General features: G+C 45.6%; 1 protein-coding gene and 1 long non-coding RNA gene across 2 annotated transcripts; one reads left to right on the top strand and one right to left on the bottom strand.

Annotated features, from left to right (window-relative positions):
- The first annotated feature begins 317 nt into the window (after positions 1-317).
- On the top strand, positions 318-5,768 carry LOC120697362 (protein AGENET DOMAIN (AGD)-CONTAINING P1-like). Its single transcript, XM_039980556.1, has 4 exons — positions 318-861; positions 2,386-2,802; positions 4,687-5,103; positions 5,323-5,768. Exons 1-4 carry the CDS (start codon positions 379-381, stop codon positions 5,335-5,337), a joined length of 1,332 nt encoding a protein of 443 aa, XP_039836490.1. The 5' UTR covers positions 318-378; the 3' UTR covers positions 5,338-5,768.
- Positions 5,769-11,065: 5,297 nt separating this feature from the next.
- Positions 11,066-13,066, bottom strand: LOC120697360. Its single transcript, XR_005684453.1, has 2 exons — positions 12,016-13,066; positions 11,066-11,597 (listed from the first exon to the last, which is right to left on the bottom strand). It is a non-coding gene; the product is annotated as an uncharacterized LOC120697360 (long non-coding RNA).
- Positions 13,067-14,208: the final 1,142 nt, after the last annotated feature.

The following is a 14,208-nucleotide window of genomic DNA, read 5'->3' as shown; positions in this document are numbered from 1 at the left end:
CCAAATTCTGTGGGAATTTTCTGTGAAGATTACTTCTGCGGGAATTGAACTGTTTCATGTAATGTAACATCCATTTTATAGAATGTATTTTTCGGAGAAGTCAAGCTTAACCAACGATTAGTCAAAATGCATCGATAGATTTGTATTGCGAGTTAATTCCAATATGATGTTCATTTCTGTTTTCAAAAGTCTCATTTGCAATTTTTTGCAAAAATTTTGAAAGTTCGACAGCGACGATCCCTGAATGTGGAATCCTGCAGTGATCTGGCCGTCCACGTGCACATCCAACGGCGGGTAACTTCTCCCCGGGCCGTAGGAACCCTGTCTCGTGCACTCCACTCCAGTTCCCCCAACCCTCCGTCCTCCGCCGCTGCCCCAATGCGCCCGCCGCGAACACCCCGCCGGCGCGACGCGGCGTCGTTGCAGCCTGCCGCGGCGTTTAGCCCCGGCGACCTCGTGGAGGTGCTCCCTGACGAGCCCGGCCTGCGCGGTGCCCACTTCGCGGCAGTTGTCGTGGGGCCCAGCACCAAGCCCCGGGGCTACACCGTCGAGTACGACGCCCTCCTCGAGTCCGAGGACTCCGACCGCAAGCTCCGGGAGGCCGTGCCGGCTCGGAACCTCCGCCCGCGCCCGCCGCCGCCCCGGGCGCCCACCACGGGGGAGGCGCCCGCGGTGCACGCCGCCGTCGATGCGCTCCTGGACGACGCCTGGTGGCACGGGGTCACCCTCGGCGGCGCGGATGGGGCCGGGAAGGTGAAGGTGTGCTTCCCGGAGACCAGAGAGGTCATGGAGTTCGACGCCTCCGACGTCCGGCCCCACCTCGAGTGGGCCGACGGCGAGTGGTGCTCCCCCGATAGCATGGTATTGAGAATTTCCATCTTCTGATGAGCTCTAGTCCGTGAAAAACCGTGTCCTTTCAGTCATTCTATGTGGTTCCATTGTTAGCGTTAGAAATGGCGATCCTTGGATTAGTTTGAAAACCTTGGGCGTTGGAACAGACAGAGATGCATGGCTTGAGCAATTCAGGAGTTAGAGAAGGGGTCAGGATGTTGCAGGATATGGACCTCGAGAGCTGTTGTGCTTGTGATACTGCTGGCAGCTGGCTGGAATATTACTAGTCACAAGATTATATGTTAAGTTGAGTTACCAAAGCAAGCTACTTAGATGCGCTGAATGTGTTCAGTTAGAGATGATGGTGCTGGAATGAAGTGATACTAGTTGATCTCAACCAGAAAAGCATTTGAGACCCTGATTCATGGGGGTTTTAGTCAATCGTAGTTGTTTGTTCTTTCTAGTTGAGTTAAATACACCAACGGCCCTTGAACTTGTCCCCAGGTGCCACTTAGGTACACGAACTCGCAAAATCAAAATCTGGCACCCTGAACTTGTTAAGTGGTGTCACTTAGGTCCATAACCCTTCAATGGGCATGAATATATGCAAAAAAGCCCTTGAGTTTTTTCATCTTCTATATCTATGTCCTCCTCGTCTCTTTCACCTCTCTCTCCTCCCCCACAAGTGCCGCCGCTGCCGCCGGAGGCCGCCAGGAGCGAGCGAGGCAGACACGGCGCGCGTAGCGAACGCGGCGGGCATGGCGGGCGAGGCGGTCGCGGCGCGCGCAGCGAGTGCGGCGGGCGCGGCGAGCGGGCGGGCGCGGCGGGCATGGCGGTCCGCGTGTGCTCCGGCGAGGAGGCGGGGGGCTGCTCGGAGGAAGCCACGCCGAAGGAGGGAGGAGCTTGCTCGGAGGAAGCCGCGCCGGAGGAGGGAGGACCTCGCGCCGGCCCTGCTCGCCACCGGTCGTCCCCCGCCGCCCGGATCTGCTCGGAGCCGCGCCGCGGGCGCCGCGAACGGGAGCGAGGCCGAGGCGGCGGCGAGGTGGGCCCAAGCCCCCGCGGGGCCAGATTTTGATTTTGCGAGTTCGTGGACCTAAGTGGCACCTGGGGACAAGTTCGAGGGCCGTTGGTGTATTTAACTCTTTATAGTTTATTAGCCTCATCAAGTCAGAATGCTAAAAAATATTGAAGTAGTGAGCCCTCAATTTTGTAATGATGTTACAATGCTTTCTGTTGAAAGCAGAAATCTTTGAAGGATTTTCTGTTTCAGTTACATAGTAGATGTGCTAGAGATGGATGCTGTTGGATCTCCTAGTAGTGTTTTACTGCTTAGCATTGTTGGTTAGAGTTAGGTCATTTTCATTAATTCAATTTCCTTCTTTGATTGCTAATATAAATATGCAGGCTTCAACATCTGTATTTTTTTTCCTCAATTGTGCGGTCATGTTAGATCAGCTCTTGTTATTAGTTTTTTTTCCTGTAACCTGGATAATTTTTCTTCCCCCTCTGCTCTGTTCATTGAGTGTTCAACCACTGCTTTTTGTTGCCTGCCAGGAGATACCCAGGACAATGCCATACACAAAAGGAATGCAAATAGAAGTTTCCAAAGTTGAGGATAATTCTGTTGTTGCTTGGTTACCTGCAGTTGTGGCAAAGACTATCTGGAAGAACAACCTCTTAGTGGAGTACACTGTATCGAAGAGTGGTGGTATTGCCTTGTCTGAGGAGATTGTTGATGTGAAGCATGTTAGGCCTTGCCCACCACAAGCATCAGCTATTAGTTTCTGCATCAATGATGAGGTTGAAGCATTCCAAGGTGGTGGCTGGTGGCTAGGGGTGATTACTGAGGTTCATCCAGAATTAAAATACACAATTAAGTCAATACATTTAGGGGTGGAAGTTCAGTTGAGCCAGAAATTACTGAGGCTTCGATATGACTGGGTTGATGGTCAATGGAAACAAGAATCACAGGTCTGCACAAATCTCTCAAGGATCTATATTTCTTTCAAATATTTGTTGAACTTGAATTCGGTGCACCTACTGTTCACACTTCCTGGGTTGATCTGTTCTTATTTTAACTAATTACAATTGTGACTTCTGAAATGAGTGAAATTTACATGTTTTGTTAGCATATGAGATTTTAACTATTAGCTGCAATTTGTGTTAGATCTTTTTAAGTTATGATTGATGGTGCATGTGGACTTTGCACCATTTCTGATGCAAATGCTATTCTTTGGACATTAAATTGGAAGTAGATGTTACAACCTCGAAGCTTCTGTTCGATTTGTAGTCAGTTGGCCAGTTCCACAGTTCCTTCAGATGTGACATTTTTAAGATCTCAATTATGTTCCATGAAGTTCTGTATGGTTAAGTATTTCTTATATGGAAGTCTTTAGTTCTTGCACATTTCACAGCCACAATATCTGCTTCAGTGACACAAAGATACAATACACTTTACATTCGCCTTTGTTGTTCTCTGGAAGTTTCAGCTTCTCTTAACAATGCTAATGAAGTACAATGATTTCTGCAATTAGAATAACAAATGATAGAATCTTAGCATGCATCTGTTGTTTGGATTGCTTAGGTATTGATTTTGCAAGCAAATGTTGCTTGTATTCTGTTTCCTTTGTATGGCTGTCTTGGTTCTCTTGGAACTCAAAGAGTAACGTACAACTGACTAGTCTGCAGACTTAGTATTCTAAAAATTCACTTTTGCTTAAAATCAGACTCTGAATTGTTATTTGTTGTGGGTTATTTTTCTTTCACTCTTTAGTAAGTACATAAGTATACATATTAAAAGGGGTGAAGAATACCCACCAGTCCCAAACGTTCTTAGCTAAGATAATCTAAATTATGTTACAGCTTCAGTATAGATGGGTACTTCGGTTGAATTTGTATCCTAATATTGTGGATATGTTGTATAATGTAATCTCTTAACATTATAACATACACTCCTAATTCATGCCTTCTTGTAATCTGATGTCATGCCACTGTATGATCCATGAGGAAGTTGATTACAGTGATTTTGTTTCATTCCAAAGCATTATCTGGTTCTTGTCTTTTATGTTTATAGAAAAGATATGATATTAAGAACATCTAGTCTATTTAGTTCTCTGCTTTTATTTCTTTACATGTGATCAATTGATCACCGTGAATTTTTTCCCTTGGATGTCTATTCTATATCATGTGACTCCTTACGTCATGATTATCAGGCACTTTCTGCGTACTAAGAATAAAGCCTCTGCATCTTTTTATTTGGATGTGAAGTTTGCTTTACACCAATAGTCTTCCTTTACTCAAGCATTTTGGTTCAGAGTTGACATCTTCTGCATTGTCTAGTGTTATTGGTTTGAATGGGAGACTGCATTGTATGCTGTTTATCTGTGGCTGATTCCTACCACCAATTAAGACAGTTGTTCCTTGAGGTTTTATGTGTCTTCCCTAAGTAGCCTACAAACTCTCAGCTATATTACTCTGGCAACTTGTGGAAGAATAGCACATAGCAATAGCTGTTTATCCATGATGTGCTGCTTTTTGTTATGCCTTATAATTGCTATTGTACCTAACCAAAATACTATTTCTGCCTTCTTTAGAATGTATCGAAAGCAAAATTTACATGTTGCTTGTTCTCTTCTTTATTCCTGTTCTAAGTGTCTATCAAGGTTTTGGTAAGGATGTTCCTCTTAGGTTGGGTGTAATCTAGAAAGTACTATCTGCTTTCCTGTATGTTCTGAAACTACAAGATTAGTTACAGGATCATAATACTGATGATGCACAGTTTAATTCCTTTTTAACTGCTAATAATGTGGCTAACTAACCGATTTGCTCTTTTATGCCTTTGATTGTCCTTTCCAGAATACACTCAAACCAAAACTTACACATGGCGTCAAGGTTGAAGTCAGCAGCGATGATGAAGGTTTTCGCGGAGCTTGGTTTGAGGCAACTGTTGTTAAATCCGCTGGCAGCAAGTTTCTGGTGGAATATGTTGCACTGAAGGCCGATGACGAGACCAAACCTTTGAAAGAAGCTGTAGAAGCGCGGCACATTAGACCTTCCCCTCCATGTATCCCTGTTGTCGACGGATTCAAGTTACTTGATGAGGTTGATGCCTACTGCAACGATGGATGGTGGGTTGGTGTGGTATCCAAGGTTATCAGCAATCAGAAGTACATGGTCTACTTCAGGCCTTGGAAGGAAGAGAGGGAATTCGAGCATGGACAGCTGAGGTTTCACTGCGACTGGATGGGAGGAAGGTGGATGCGGGCCTCCCCGGTACGCTTTGCTTATCTGTTTTCCCTGCGTCTTTGGTTGCGGTTCCTAAGGAATCCGTCGCGCAGACAATTTGATCGTAACTGCTACTGTCTCTGGATATAGTCCGCTTACATTCCCTTTTTGTTTCTTTAGCTTAGTCGTCATGGTATAATATTATACTCTGCGCTACATATTTGCTTGTCGCACACAATCTGATCGGCAATCCACAACCCTTTTCAGGCACTGGAGATGTGAAGGCTGAAGAACTGGGCGCACACTTTTGTACAGGACCTTGGGGGTAACAGTAACACCCAAATGAATGGCCTTACTAGCTTATCACGCCCCTTTCCTCTCCGCACTCCAGTTCCCTCGTGTCATATGGCATGGCAAAGGTCAGCAAGTTGGGTGATGATCATTTTGCACTTGCTGCAAGTTGCCACTCCGTCAGATCAGGTGTGCATTCTGGTAGGTGCATTCTGCTAGTGTTGATGGTGACGAACTGGCATCTGGACTCTGCAGTGCTAATGTTAGAGAGTTGAGTGACCACGATCGCTCTAGTATCTTTCTTCCGTGCCATGTTTGCAGTAGCTTGCTTGAACACCCATGAAGATTTTTTCCCCCAAAAAACCTTGATCATCCATGGGACTTCAATCTTTTTTCGAATATAAATCGACTCGAAACGAACACGAAGCGCGCGTACGTTCACTGTTGAACCTTCATTTAAGAAGGCTCCCTGATTGAATCTGGACCACCTCATTGTGGCTTTTTAAGCAGTAAATTCAATGTGTTCTGGGGGCGAGAACATGGCCGAGTAATGCCCTTGCCAGGTGTGAGACGATCAGATGAGCTAGGGCAGCCGGCAGGCCCTTGTGTCATCAGCCGCTACATGTACTGGTAACACCTCTACTACTGAGGTGGCCCGTCTTTTCATCGTGCAACTTTATTTGCTGGGAGCACTGTGGCAGCATGAAACGGGAGAACAAGGCCCTACTCGTGTCCTCGGATGCTAGGCTGTTTGGTCTGTCTGATCATCACGTAAAGTGGACTGATGATCCAACAGCCCCAGCATAACTTCTTGTAGGTGCACGAACGAACGATGCCAGCTGAATCTCTTCTCTTTCGGTTGTAGTAGATGGTTATTGTCAGCCTGACGAGTCTCGACTGCGTTGTTTGTGCGACTTAACTGAATAATGGCTCATCAGATTAGCGTTTCCCCTGCATCCTGCCAGACGCGGGGGGGGGGGGGGGGGGGGGGGGGGGGGGGGGGGCGATGAGATGCAGCCACAGACGGCGTCGCGCGCGATCAGCTTTGCTCCGGGTCCGGGCTGCCGAAAAAAGATCGATCCTTGGCTCTTTCCGGTACAGCGGTTGGAGGGTCACGATCGCCTGCTTTTTTTTCTTTCTTAACTTCCACCGGCCACCAGGATCCTGCAGTAGAGTCATGGCCGTGCAGAGCGCTGCCATGAATTGGATTGGATGAGGAATGGTTCTGCGTCGTATCGCCGCCTGGTTTCGTGTCATGGCGTTGGTCGAAATGACAGGAGTTTCTACGAAAGGAATGTCCGGGGTAATAAAATTGGTTGGATACCCTGACAACATGATTTACTCTCAGAATCAGGCAGCGTTACACTAGCTCCCTCCCTTCCATCGCAGGTATAGGTCGTTTCAGAGGTGGATACGGATTGAAGACTGAAGAGTGCGGTGAAAATGACTGCCGCCTAACTCACTCCCGCCCTCCCTCTTTTCAACCAGGAAATGAATAGCAAGATGGGGAAGGGGGTTGGGGGTGGAATCGAACATCCTAATATGCAATGCAAGTACAAGGCCGGCAATTAGCGCTTTTAAAGCACTTGAATGGAAACAGAAAAAAGGGCAGTACAAAGCACTACTGCTACCAGTAGGCAGTAGCAGACTAGCAGTAGCAGCAGCATCGCCCTATCGATGGAGAGGCAGAGCGAGAGCGACCACCAGCACACCCCAGCGGTAGCAGGAAACCCCAGTTACTCCGTCGTCAGATTCACATGGCCGGACGCACGCAGAGGCAGAGCGCCCGCCGTGCATCCACAATGTATATGGAACAAGTAGTCCATATAAACAGTTTTTGTATAAGTAGTTCATAGCTATTGTTGTTTCCACAATATATATGGATATGTCATGATGAGATCTCGAGTGAGATAGTAATATTTGTTTATTTTTTATGAGTAGTCCATAGCACTATGGGTACTTTTGCTATAGACTGCTATATAGACCACTTCTATAATATTTGAGTTAGCCTGTAGTGAATATTTTATTACTAAGGACTACCTTATGGCAAACATTGTATTGTGGTTGCTCTGCCGCTGCGTTGCGATCACTCCGCTGCTGCGTCGACGTCGACGTCGATGTCGACGAGCTGTACGTTCTCGGTGTAGTGTAGCGTACGTACTGCAGTGCTGCCGGCCGGTACCAGCTGCTAGCAGCGACCGGGCGGCCGGCACGCCGTGTGCGATTGTATTGCCGCCACATAACGCTACTACTATACGCCACCGTACAATGGAAGCATGTTCGGACCATTACATCCATGCTTCCAGTGAAGTGAAAACGATCGATGGCGGCGATCGCTTGCATTGCGGCCTAGCCTACCTGTTGTTGAGCTAGGTGGCTTATTAGCTAAGCTAGGCAGCGCAGCAGGGCCAGGCAATGCAAGGGAGAGATGAACGTGATCGAGCAGATTTAAAGGGTGCCGTTGATGCTGCTGCTTTAAGATGGGCAGCCGCGCAGTTATGTTGGCGACGATGATGACACATAGCTAGGGACTAGGGTGGCATGTTCGTGTGGATCCGGATCCATCGACCCGATGATCGTCCAGCACACCGTTCCCGGACAGACTCGTAGCATTTTTTCTTTTTTGAATGAGTCACATTGCACGCCGAAATAATGTTAGAATGGATATTTATGCCTCCAACAAAGTATACATAGTTCCCTTTCCTATTTAAGTTCACTGCTCGTCTGCTGACCTCATGCAGTGCCCTACTCGCGTGTGTGTGTGTATGTGGCCCAAAAGCTTGCTGCCTGTCAGTCTAGGTCAGCCACGTATGTAGGTGGTCCATTCCGTTTGTTGCCGCAGCTGGATGTGCGTGCACATGTTCGGGTTAGGGTCTGTTTGGGCCGGCTTCCGGCTCTGGCTACTGTAACATACTGCAGTGGTACTGTAATGCGAAGCTGGTAAAGTCACGTTTTTCAGCTCCACCGGCTCCTATCCCGCAGTTGACTCTAGTGTGGAGCTTGCGGTTTCAGCTCCGCGCTACGGTGCCGCACAGTGCGGTTTACTGTAGCACAGAGCCGGAGCGCCTCGGGACGGAGCCGTCCCAAACACGCCCTTAATGTCGATCGATTTTTGTGCGGTCCAACAAGACATGATTCAAAACTGTACGCATGTAAAACGAAAAAAAGAGTGAAATGCATGACGAACTTCAAAGCGAAAGTGTACATAAAGCAATATAAACATGTTAAAATGTACTCCCCTCCTCCCCGTTTTAGCTTTTCTAAATACATATTTGGAATTTTTTAAATTCAAAAGGGTACGCAGGCCCAATACTGCTTTTACAATTGCCCGTGTCTAGAGAAAGTCCCGGTCGACCCACCATCGTGGTGAGCCCCACACGCATGTATGTGATTATCTCTTTCCCACCAACTCGTCTCTCGCTCCGTTCCCCTTCCCTTCTCTCATCTGGTTTTTCTTTCTCCGCAGCAGACTCCTGGGAGCCTCCGCCCCGAGGGGCGAGTGGCACGACGGCGGGCTCCGCCCCTTCGGGGAGGGGCGCGACGGCGGGCTCCCCGGGGCCGAGCTCCGCGAGTGGTGGCGGCGGCAGGTTCACTCGGCCGAGCTCTGTGAGCGGGGGTGGCAAGCTTCGCACGCGATGCTGGGGCGGCGGCGGCGCGGCAAGGCGGCGATGGAGTGGCGCGGCGAGGTGGGAGCAGCGGAGCAGTGCGGCTGGCAGCTTGGCGGCGGCAGCACAACTTTTTTTCCTTTTTTCTTTTTCTTGGATGCAAAAAATTTTACAAAACTTTTTTCCCACTTTTTTTTATTTTTGATGGAAAAGTTTTACGAAATATTTTTACCTGAATTTTTCTTGATTTTGGATGCAAAAGTTGTTTCTTCAAAAAAAATTCTCTTTCAATTTTTTCTCATCAAAATTTTTACAAGTTCCTCTCCCGATTTTTTCCTGAAAAAATTTATCACAAAATGACAAAAAATTACTAGAAAAAAAAACATCAGGAGATCACCTGCAGGGAGAGGATTCCCTCTTATCGGAAATCGACCGGACGCAACAAAACTCACGGGCCCCCGCAAATTAGACAGCCCCGTGCACAGGGGCAGTGGGAGGGAGGATCGATTTGTAAAATTATGATTAGAGGCGGGCGGTTAATTACAAAATTATTCAATCTCACATGCTCTTTGGATGTTGACCCGGTGACCCGGATTAAGTTTGCACGGTTTGCACGGAGAGATTGGTTTGCACTTATATGTTCTCTACATAATTTTTGATATGCATATAGATATACGTCATATCTAGATGTATAAATATAAAAAAAATCAGAAAGAGCAATAATTTTGGAACGGGGGAGTATCATCTATGTCAATTGTGTCCAAAATGCTCATATGATTTATTAACTTATCAATATGAAACATTGACACATACATGCCACATCAACAGAAATAGTGATAATCGATTAGGGCACTCCGGGAATTGATAAGACCATTTGGGATATAACAGATCACGGATCATAATCTTTATCACTGGAATTACAGATCATCAATCATAACCTTTAGCACTAGAATTACAGATCACCAGTCATAAACTTGTTGATCTATCTGCCATTTGGAATTACAGATCACCAAACAACCTTGCATGGGTGAGCCCGGGCTCGTCAACATTCCCCGGCCCATGTCCTGGTCTCCTCAGGCATCACCAGAAGTAGGTGAATTTAGTACGGATCACCAAACATCGAGGGATGGGGCGGCAACTTTCCCCGGTTGCTCACGAAGTAGTGTCACATGATATCTTCAATTTTTTCTGGATTTATTTCAAGATTTAAATGGCACTATTCTTTCGGTGGTAGCCAACGTGACCATCGATAGTGAGGTGCCAGTGGTGATTTTGGCATTCTCAAGGATTTTCTGGCTTAGTCTCTTGGAGGTGTTCATAGGTGTAGGACTACGTGCGTGTATTAATGGAGGCGAGTGTGCGGTCGTTTGTGAGCTTCTACGTTTGCACTGTATTTAGTAAAAAAAATCTAGCATCAACGGGCTCAGTAAAAAAAAATTCTCCCAACCATTTGCTTGGCGAAAAACAAACGAAATCATTGCGGTCCGGTGGTGAGACGTCTGCCTTTTAATGCATTAAGTTTTGGTTTGCAAATGTTGTTAAACTAGGTAAAGAAATGGTCCACCAGATGATCTTCTTTTGAAAAGGGCGCGTTTAGTTCCTAAAAATTTTCACCTCGAAATTTGTTCATCTCCCATTGGACACGTGTATGGAGTACTAAATATAGTTAAACAACAAAACTAATTGCACAGTTTGAATGTACACGGCGAGATGAATCTTTTGAGTCTAATTAGTGCATGATTAGCCATAAGTGCTACAGTAAACCCCTTGTGCTAATGATGCGGTCAAAGACCTCAAAAGATTCGTCTCGCGGTTTCCAGGTGAGTTCTGAAATTATTTTTTAATTAGTGTCCGAAAAATCCTTCTGCCATTTGGTCAAACTGTTGATTTGAAAAAAAAATTGGTTTGAGAACTAAACGCGCCCTAAGAATGCCTAGCAGACAGAACGATATGTCCTCGAGAAGCTATCAATCATCATAGAGTAGTTGTCTGGATGCCAACCGTTCCACATGAGACCACATCCAGGTGCAGTTCCCTTGACCCTGGGGCCTGGGGCACCCACTCAGGATTAGATTAGATAGAGTAATAAATAAAAATAATATACGCGCAAAACATCCGGCCAAGTTCATCCACGAATTAATCGCGTCTGATCTTGACACTATTATCCCAAGTTTCAGAACGCCTATTAGGGAACTAGACTTGTAATCACCAAATCACGCTAGCGAGAGAAGTAGAGAACTGCATTGTAAGTCATTCCATTACCTGAATGAAGTGTAGGAAGGAGAATGAGACGCATCAGCTTGCTGCGTTTACAAAATTCAGGTCAGGCCAAGCGCTTCCCTTGGCGTGTGAAGCTGTGCAGGCGGATGCAACAAGGCGGAGTTAAGTCCAACTGCCCACACCCACTCTGCATCTGCATGACATCGCCACTATGGCTGCTTTCCTGCTATCCCTCTTTGTTCGGCAGCCTCCGATCCATTGCTTTGCTTGGCTCCTCTTTCCGGCAAGGGAATGAACGGATGGTCCAGTGGACGGAGCTTGAGACCTGACCCACAGAATTGAGTCCTGGACAGGGGCTGGTAGGTGTGCCCTGTTAAATGGCCCTGTCAAGTACTATGCCTTGTGCACAAGGAGCTTTCAGATCATCTGAAAAAGAATACGAAAGACTGAGGCTGTGTTTAGTTCGTGAAAATGTATAGATTTTGATACTGTAGCACATCAAGTTATTACTTGAAAAATAATATTTAATTATGGACTAATTAGACTTAAAAAATTTATTTGTGCTAATCAGTTAGACTATGTAGTTAGTTGTTTTTAACTACATTTAATGTTTTATGTATGTGTCTAACGATTCGATGTGAGGAGTGCTATAGATTTTTTTTTAGAAAATTCGATGTGAAATTGCCTACTGATACTTCATCACGCGAGCATCGAGCTGGTATGACCCAGCTTTTTCATAGGAGTTAGATTAGCAGCAGGTACACTTGCAGGAACGATCAATGCAGTAGTCCTAGTCAGATTTATGAAAATTGAAAGAACTCGTCTTCTTGAGACAACGGTTCACCTTGCTAACTGCTTCCCATACAGGTAGTGATATTTTTCCTTTTCTCACGAGAGGCAAAAATAGGACCCATGTTCAGCTGATTGCAACCACCTGATAGCGCCGGGATTGGGAAATGAAACTGCGAGGGAAGGAAATTTATGGAGAGGCATCGCGATCAAACTGACCTAGCATATCTCAATTTCCTCTAAAGAAAAGTCATATCTGGAGTTAAAAAATAAATAAAAAGCAATATGGGACTTTTAAATTTGAGCTTTTTTTTTTCTTAGAAAGAGGTCGAGCATTCCCTGTGTTATTGATACTTTTATCGGTGGCAAGCAGCCCAACCAACACCTCTACTACCTTACAAATTAATTGACCCATACGAATCAATCCAGTACTTCACCGTGCAGCGACCTAATGTAATCAGCCGATTATTTTTTTTAACACGGATGGGCATGAACAACCAAATTAATGTTGGCCCATAAGTATGTCCAAGTTTCCACCTTGCCCAACATGCATAAAGCCTAGCCCCATACCATGCATCAATGGCACTACTGTTTTACCTACAGCTGCCCGTGGATTGCAATGTTGCTCCTGCAATCTAATATGACTGCTTGCTCATAATTATGGGGGGGAGAGAGAGAGAGAGAGAGAGAGAGAGAGGATTTCATATGAGGGTAGAAGCCAATCACAGCCTCGTTACATTTCTCCTGGATGAACGATTTCTATGTTTGGTTATGCCGTTGCCGGGTACCCTCTGATTTGGTACTGGCATTCAATCATTCATCATCGGCAATCTAAGAGGATCTTCAAGAAAAACTCTGGTATCTTAGGTGAGTTTTCTAAAAAGAAAAGAAAAACAAAAAATCTCTATCCAACAGAAATTCTATCTACCTCGTCTTCTATTATCTTTTTCTATCCAAAGGTGCCGTTGGGCATCTTTACCTAGCGCTGAGCGCTAGCCATTTCTTTTTAGATTTTGGAGAAGCTGTTGAATTTTGTCTTTTTTTGCTATCTATTTTGTTTTACATAATAGCTATATCAAAATTTTAGCTATTTATAAATACAAAAGCTTTTAAAGATACTAACCCGTTTGGTGTGGCTCCAGCTCCGGCTCCACCCGCGGTTCTCGCGGGAGCCGCACCAAACACACTGGTATGTGAAGCGCTTCTGCCGGAGGTTTTGGAAGAGCTGGAGTCCTTTTTTTTGGGCGGACAAGCGGAGCCAAAAAAAATATGCCTGCTTAGTTCAGCTCCGCGCTCGTGCGGAGCACTCCCAAACGGCCTCTTACTCGTTCCTGGCGGTACAACATTACTCAGTAATTAGTATAAGGGTATTTTGATATGAAAATGTCTCAAATGGAATTTGACCTTTAATTACTCTTATATTACCGATTGATACGAAATCAACACCATATTGATTGCACCTTGAAATAAAAACCTATTAATCATGCTACCAAGTTTGATATGAAAAAGATAGAAGCTTACAACTAGCATTCTAAGAAGCCACATATTTATTTATTTATTTTAAATATAAAAGGTTTCGGTCTTGATCATTCACTTGCCAATGACAACACAACACACAGGCTGGCTGTGTCAAAGCATATTTATTTCTAGCTAGTAAAATAAATAAATAAATAGATGCAATTAATGGCTACCTGCCGCCTGCCTGGAAGGGCTATTGCAGGTTGCATCAACGACCACGGTGAAATGACACCCACATACAGTACGCAGCAGCGGTGGTGCTCCATTGATGCTGGGGCCATTAACAGGACGGGCATCAACCAGGATCGGTTAATTACTCTACAGTACGGCTGATATACTGTTGATCATTTATTCCTTGATGGGAATTATCATGTACAAAGCTACGCCCTCAGCACATTTCTGAAAGGATTAAAACCAGTTGAATATGACAGGCCTTGATGGCTCGGTCACGTAATGGAGTGGCACGACTCCATTGTGCGTACAGTAGGATTCAAACCGATTTAATCAGTAAAACGATGATTTTCTTCTTCTCGCACTGCTATAATCTTCTTAAAGCGAGCAGAATTGGCATCCTCGCATGGGAGTAGGCTAGTGTTTTGAATTCTTCTGGCAGGATGTCCATGCTGGGTGCGTTCTCACAATAATAAAGAAATTTAACTGAGAGAAAAACACGACTCGGTCAATGACCAGATAATCCTAAGTCGAGTTGGCAATTGGTTGATTGGTAGTG

The sequence above is a fragment of the Panicum virgatum genome, chromosome 3K (assembly GCF_016808335.1).
Source record: "Panicum virgatum strain AP13 chromosome 3K, P.virgatum_v5, whole genome shotgun sequence".
In the NCBI taxonomy this organism is placed as follows: Eukaryota; Viridiplantae; Streptophyta; class Magnoliopsida; order Poales; family Poaceae; genus Panicum; species Panicum virgatum.
The sequence above is the reverse complement of the archived record's forward strand: the minus strand, read 5'-3'. Positions and strand labels throughout refer to the sequence as shown.

Bases quoted from the DNA above. Each gene is read 5' to 3' on its own strand.
- LOC120697362 (XM_039980556.1), top strand. From the start codon at position 379: ATGCGCCCGCCGCGAACACCCCGCCGGCGCGACGCGGCGTCGTTGCAG. The intron at 862-2,385 runs GTATTGAGAATT...GTTGCCTGCCAG, and splicing joins GGTGCTCCCCCGATAGCATG to GAGATACCCAGGACAATGCC. The intron at 2,803-4,686 runs GTCTGCACAAAT...TGTCCTTTCCAG, and splicing joins AATGGAAACAAGAATCACAG to AATACACTCAAACCAAAACT.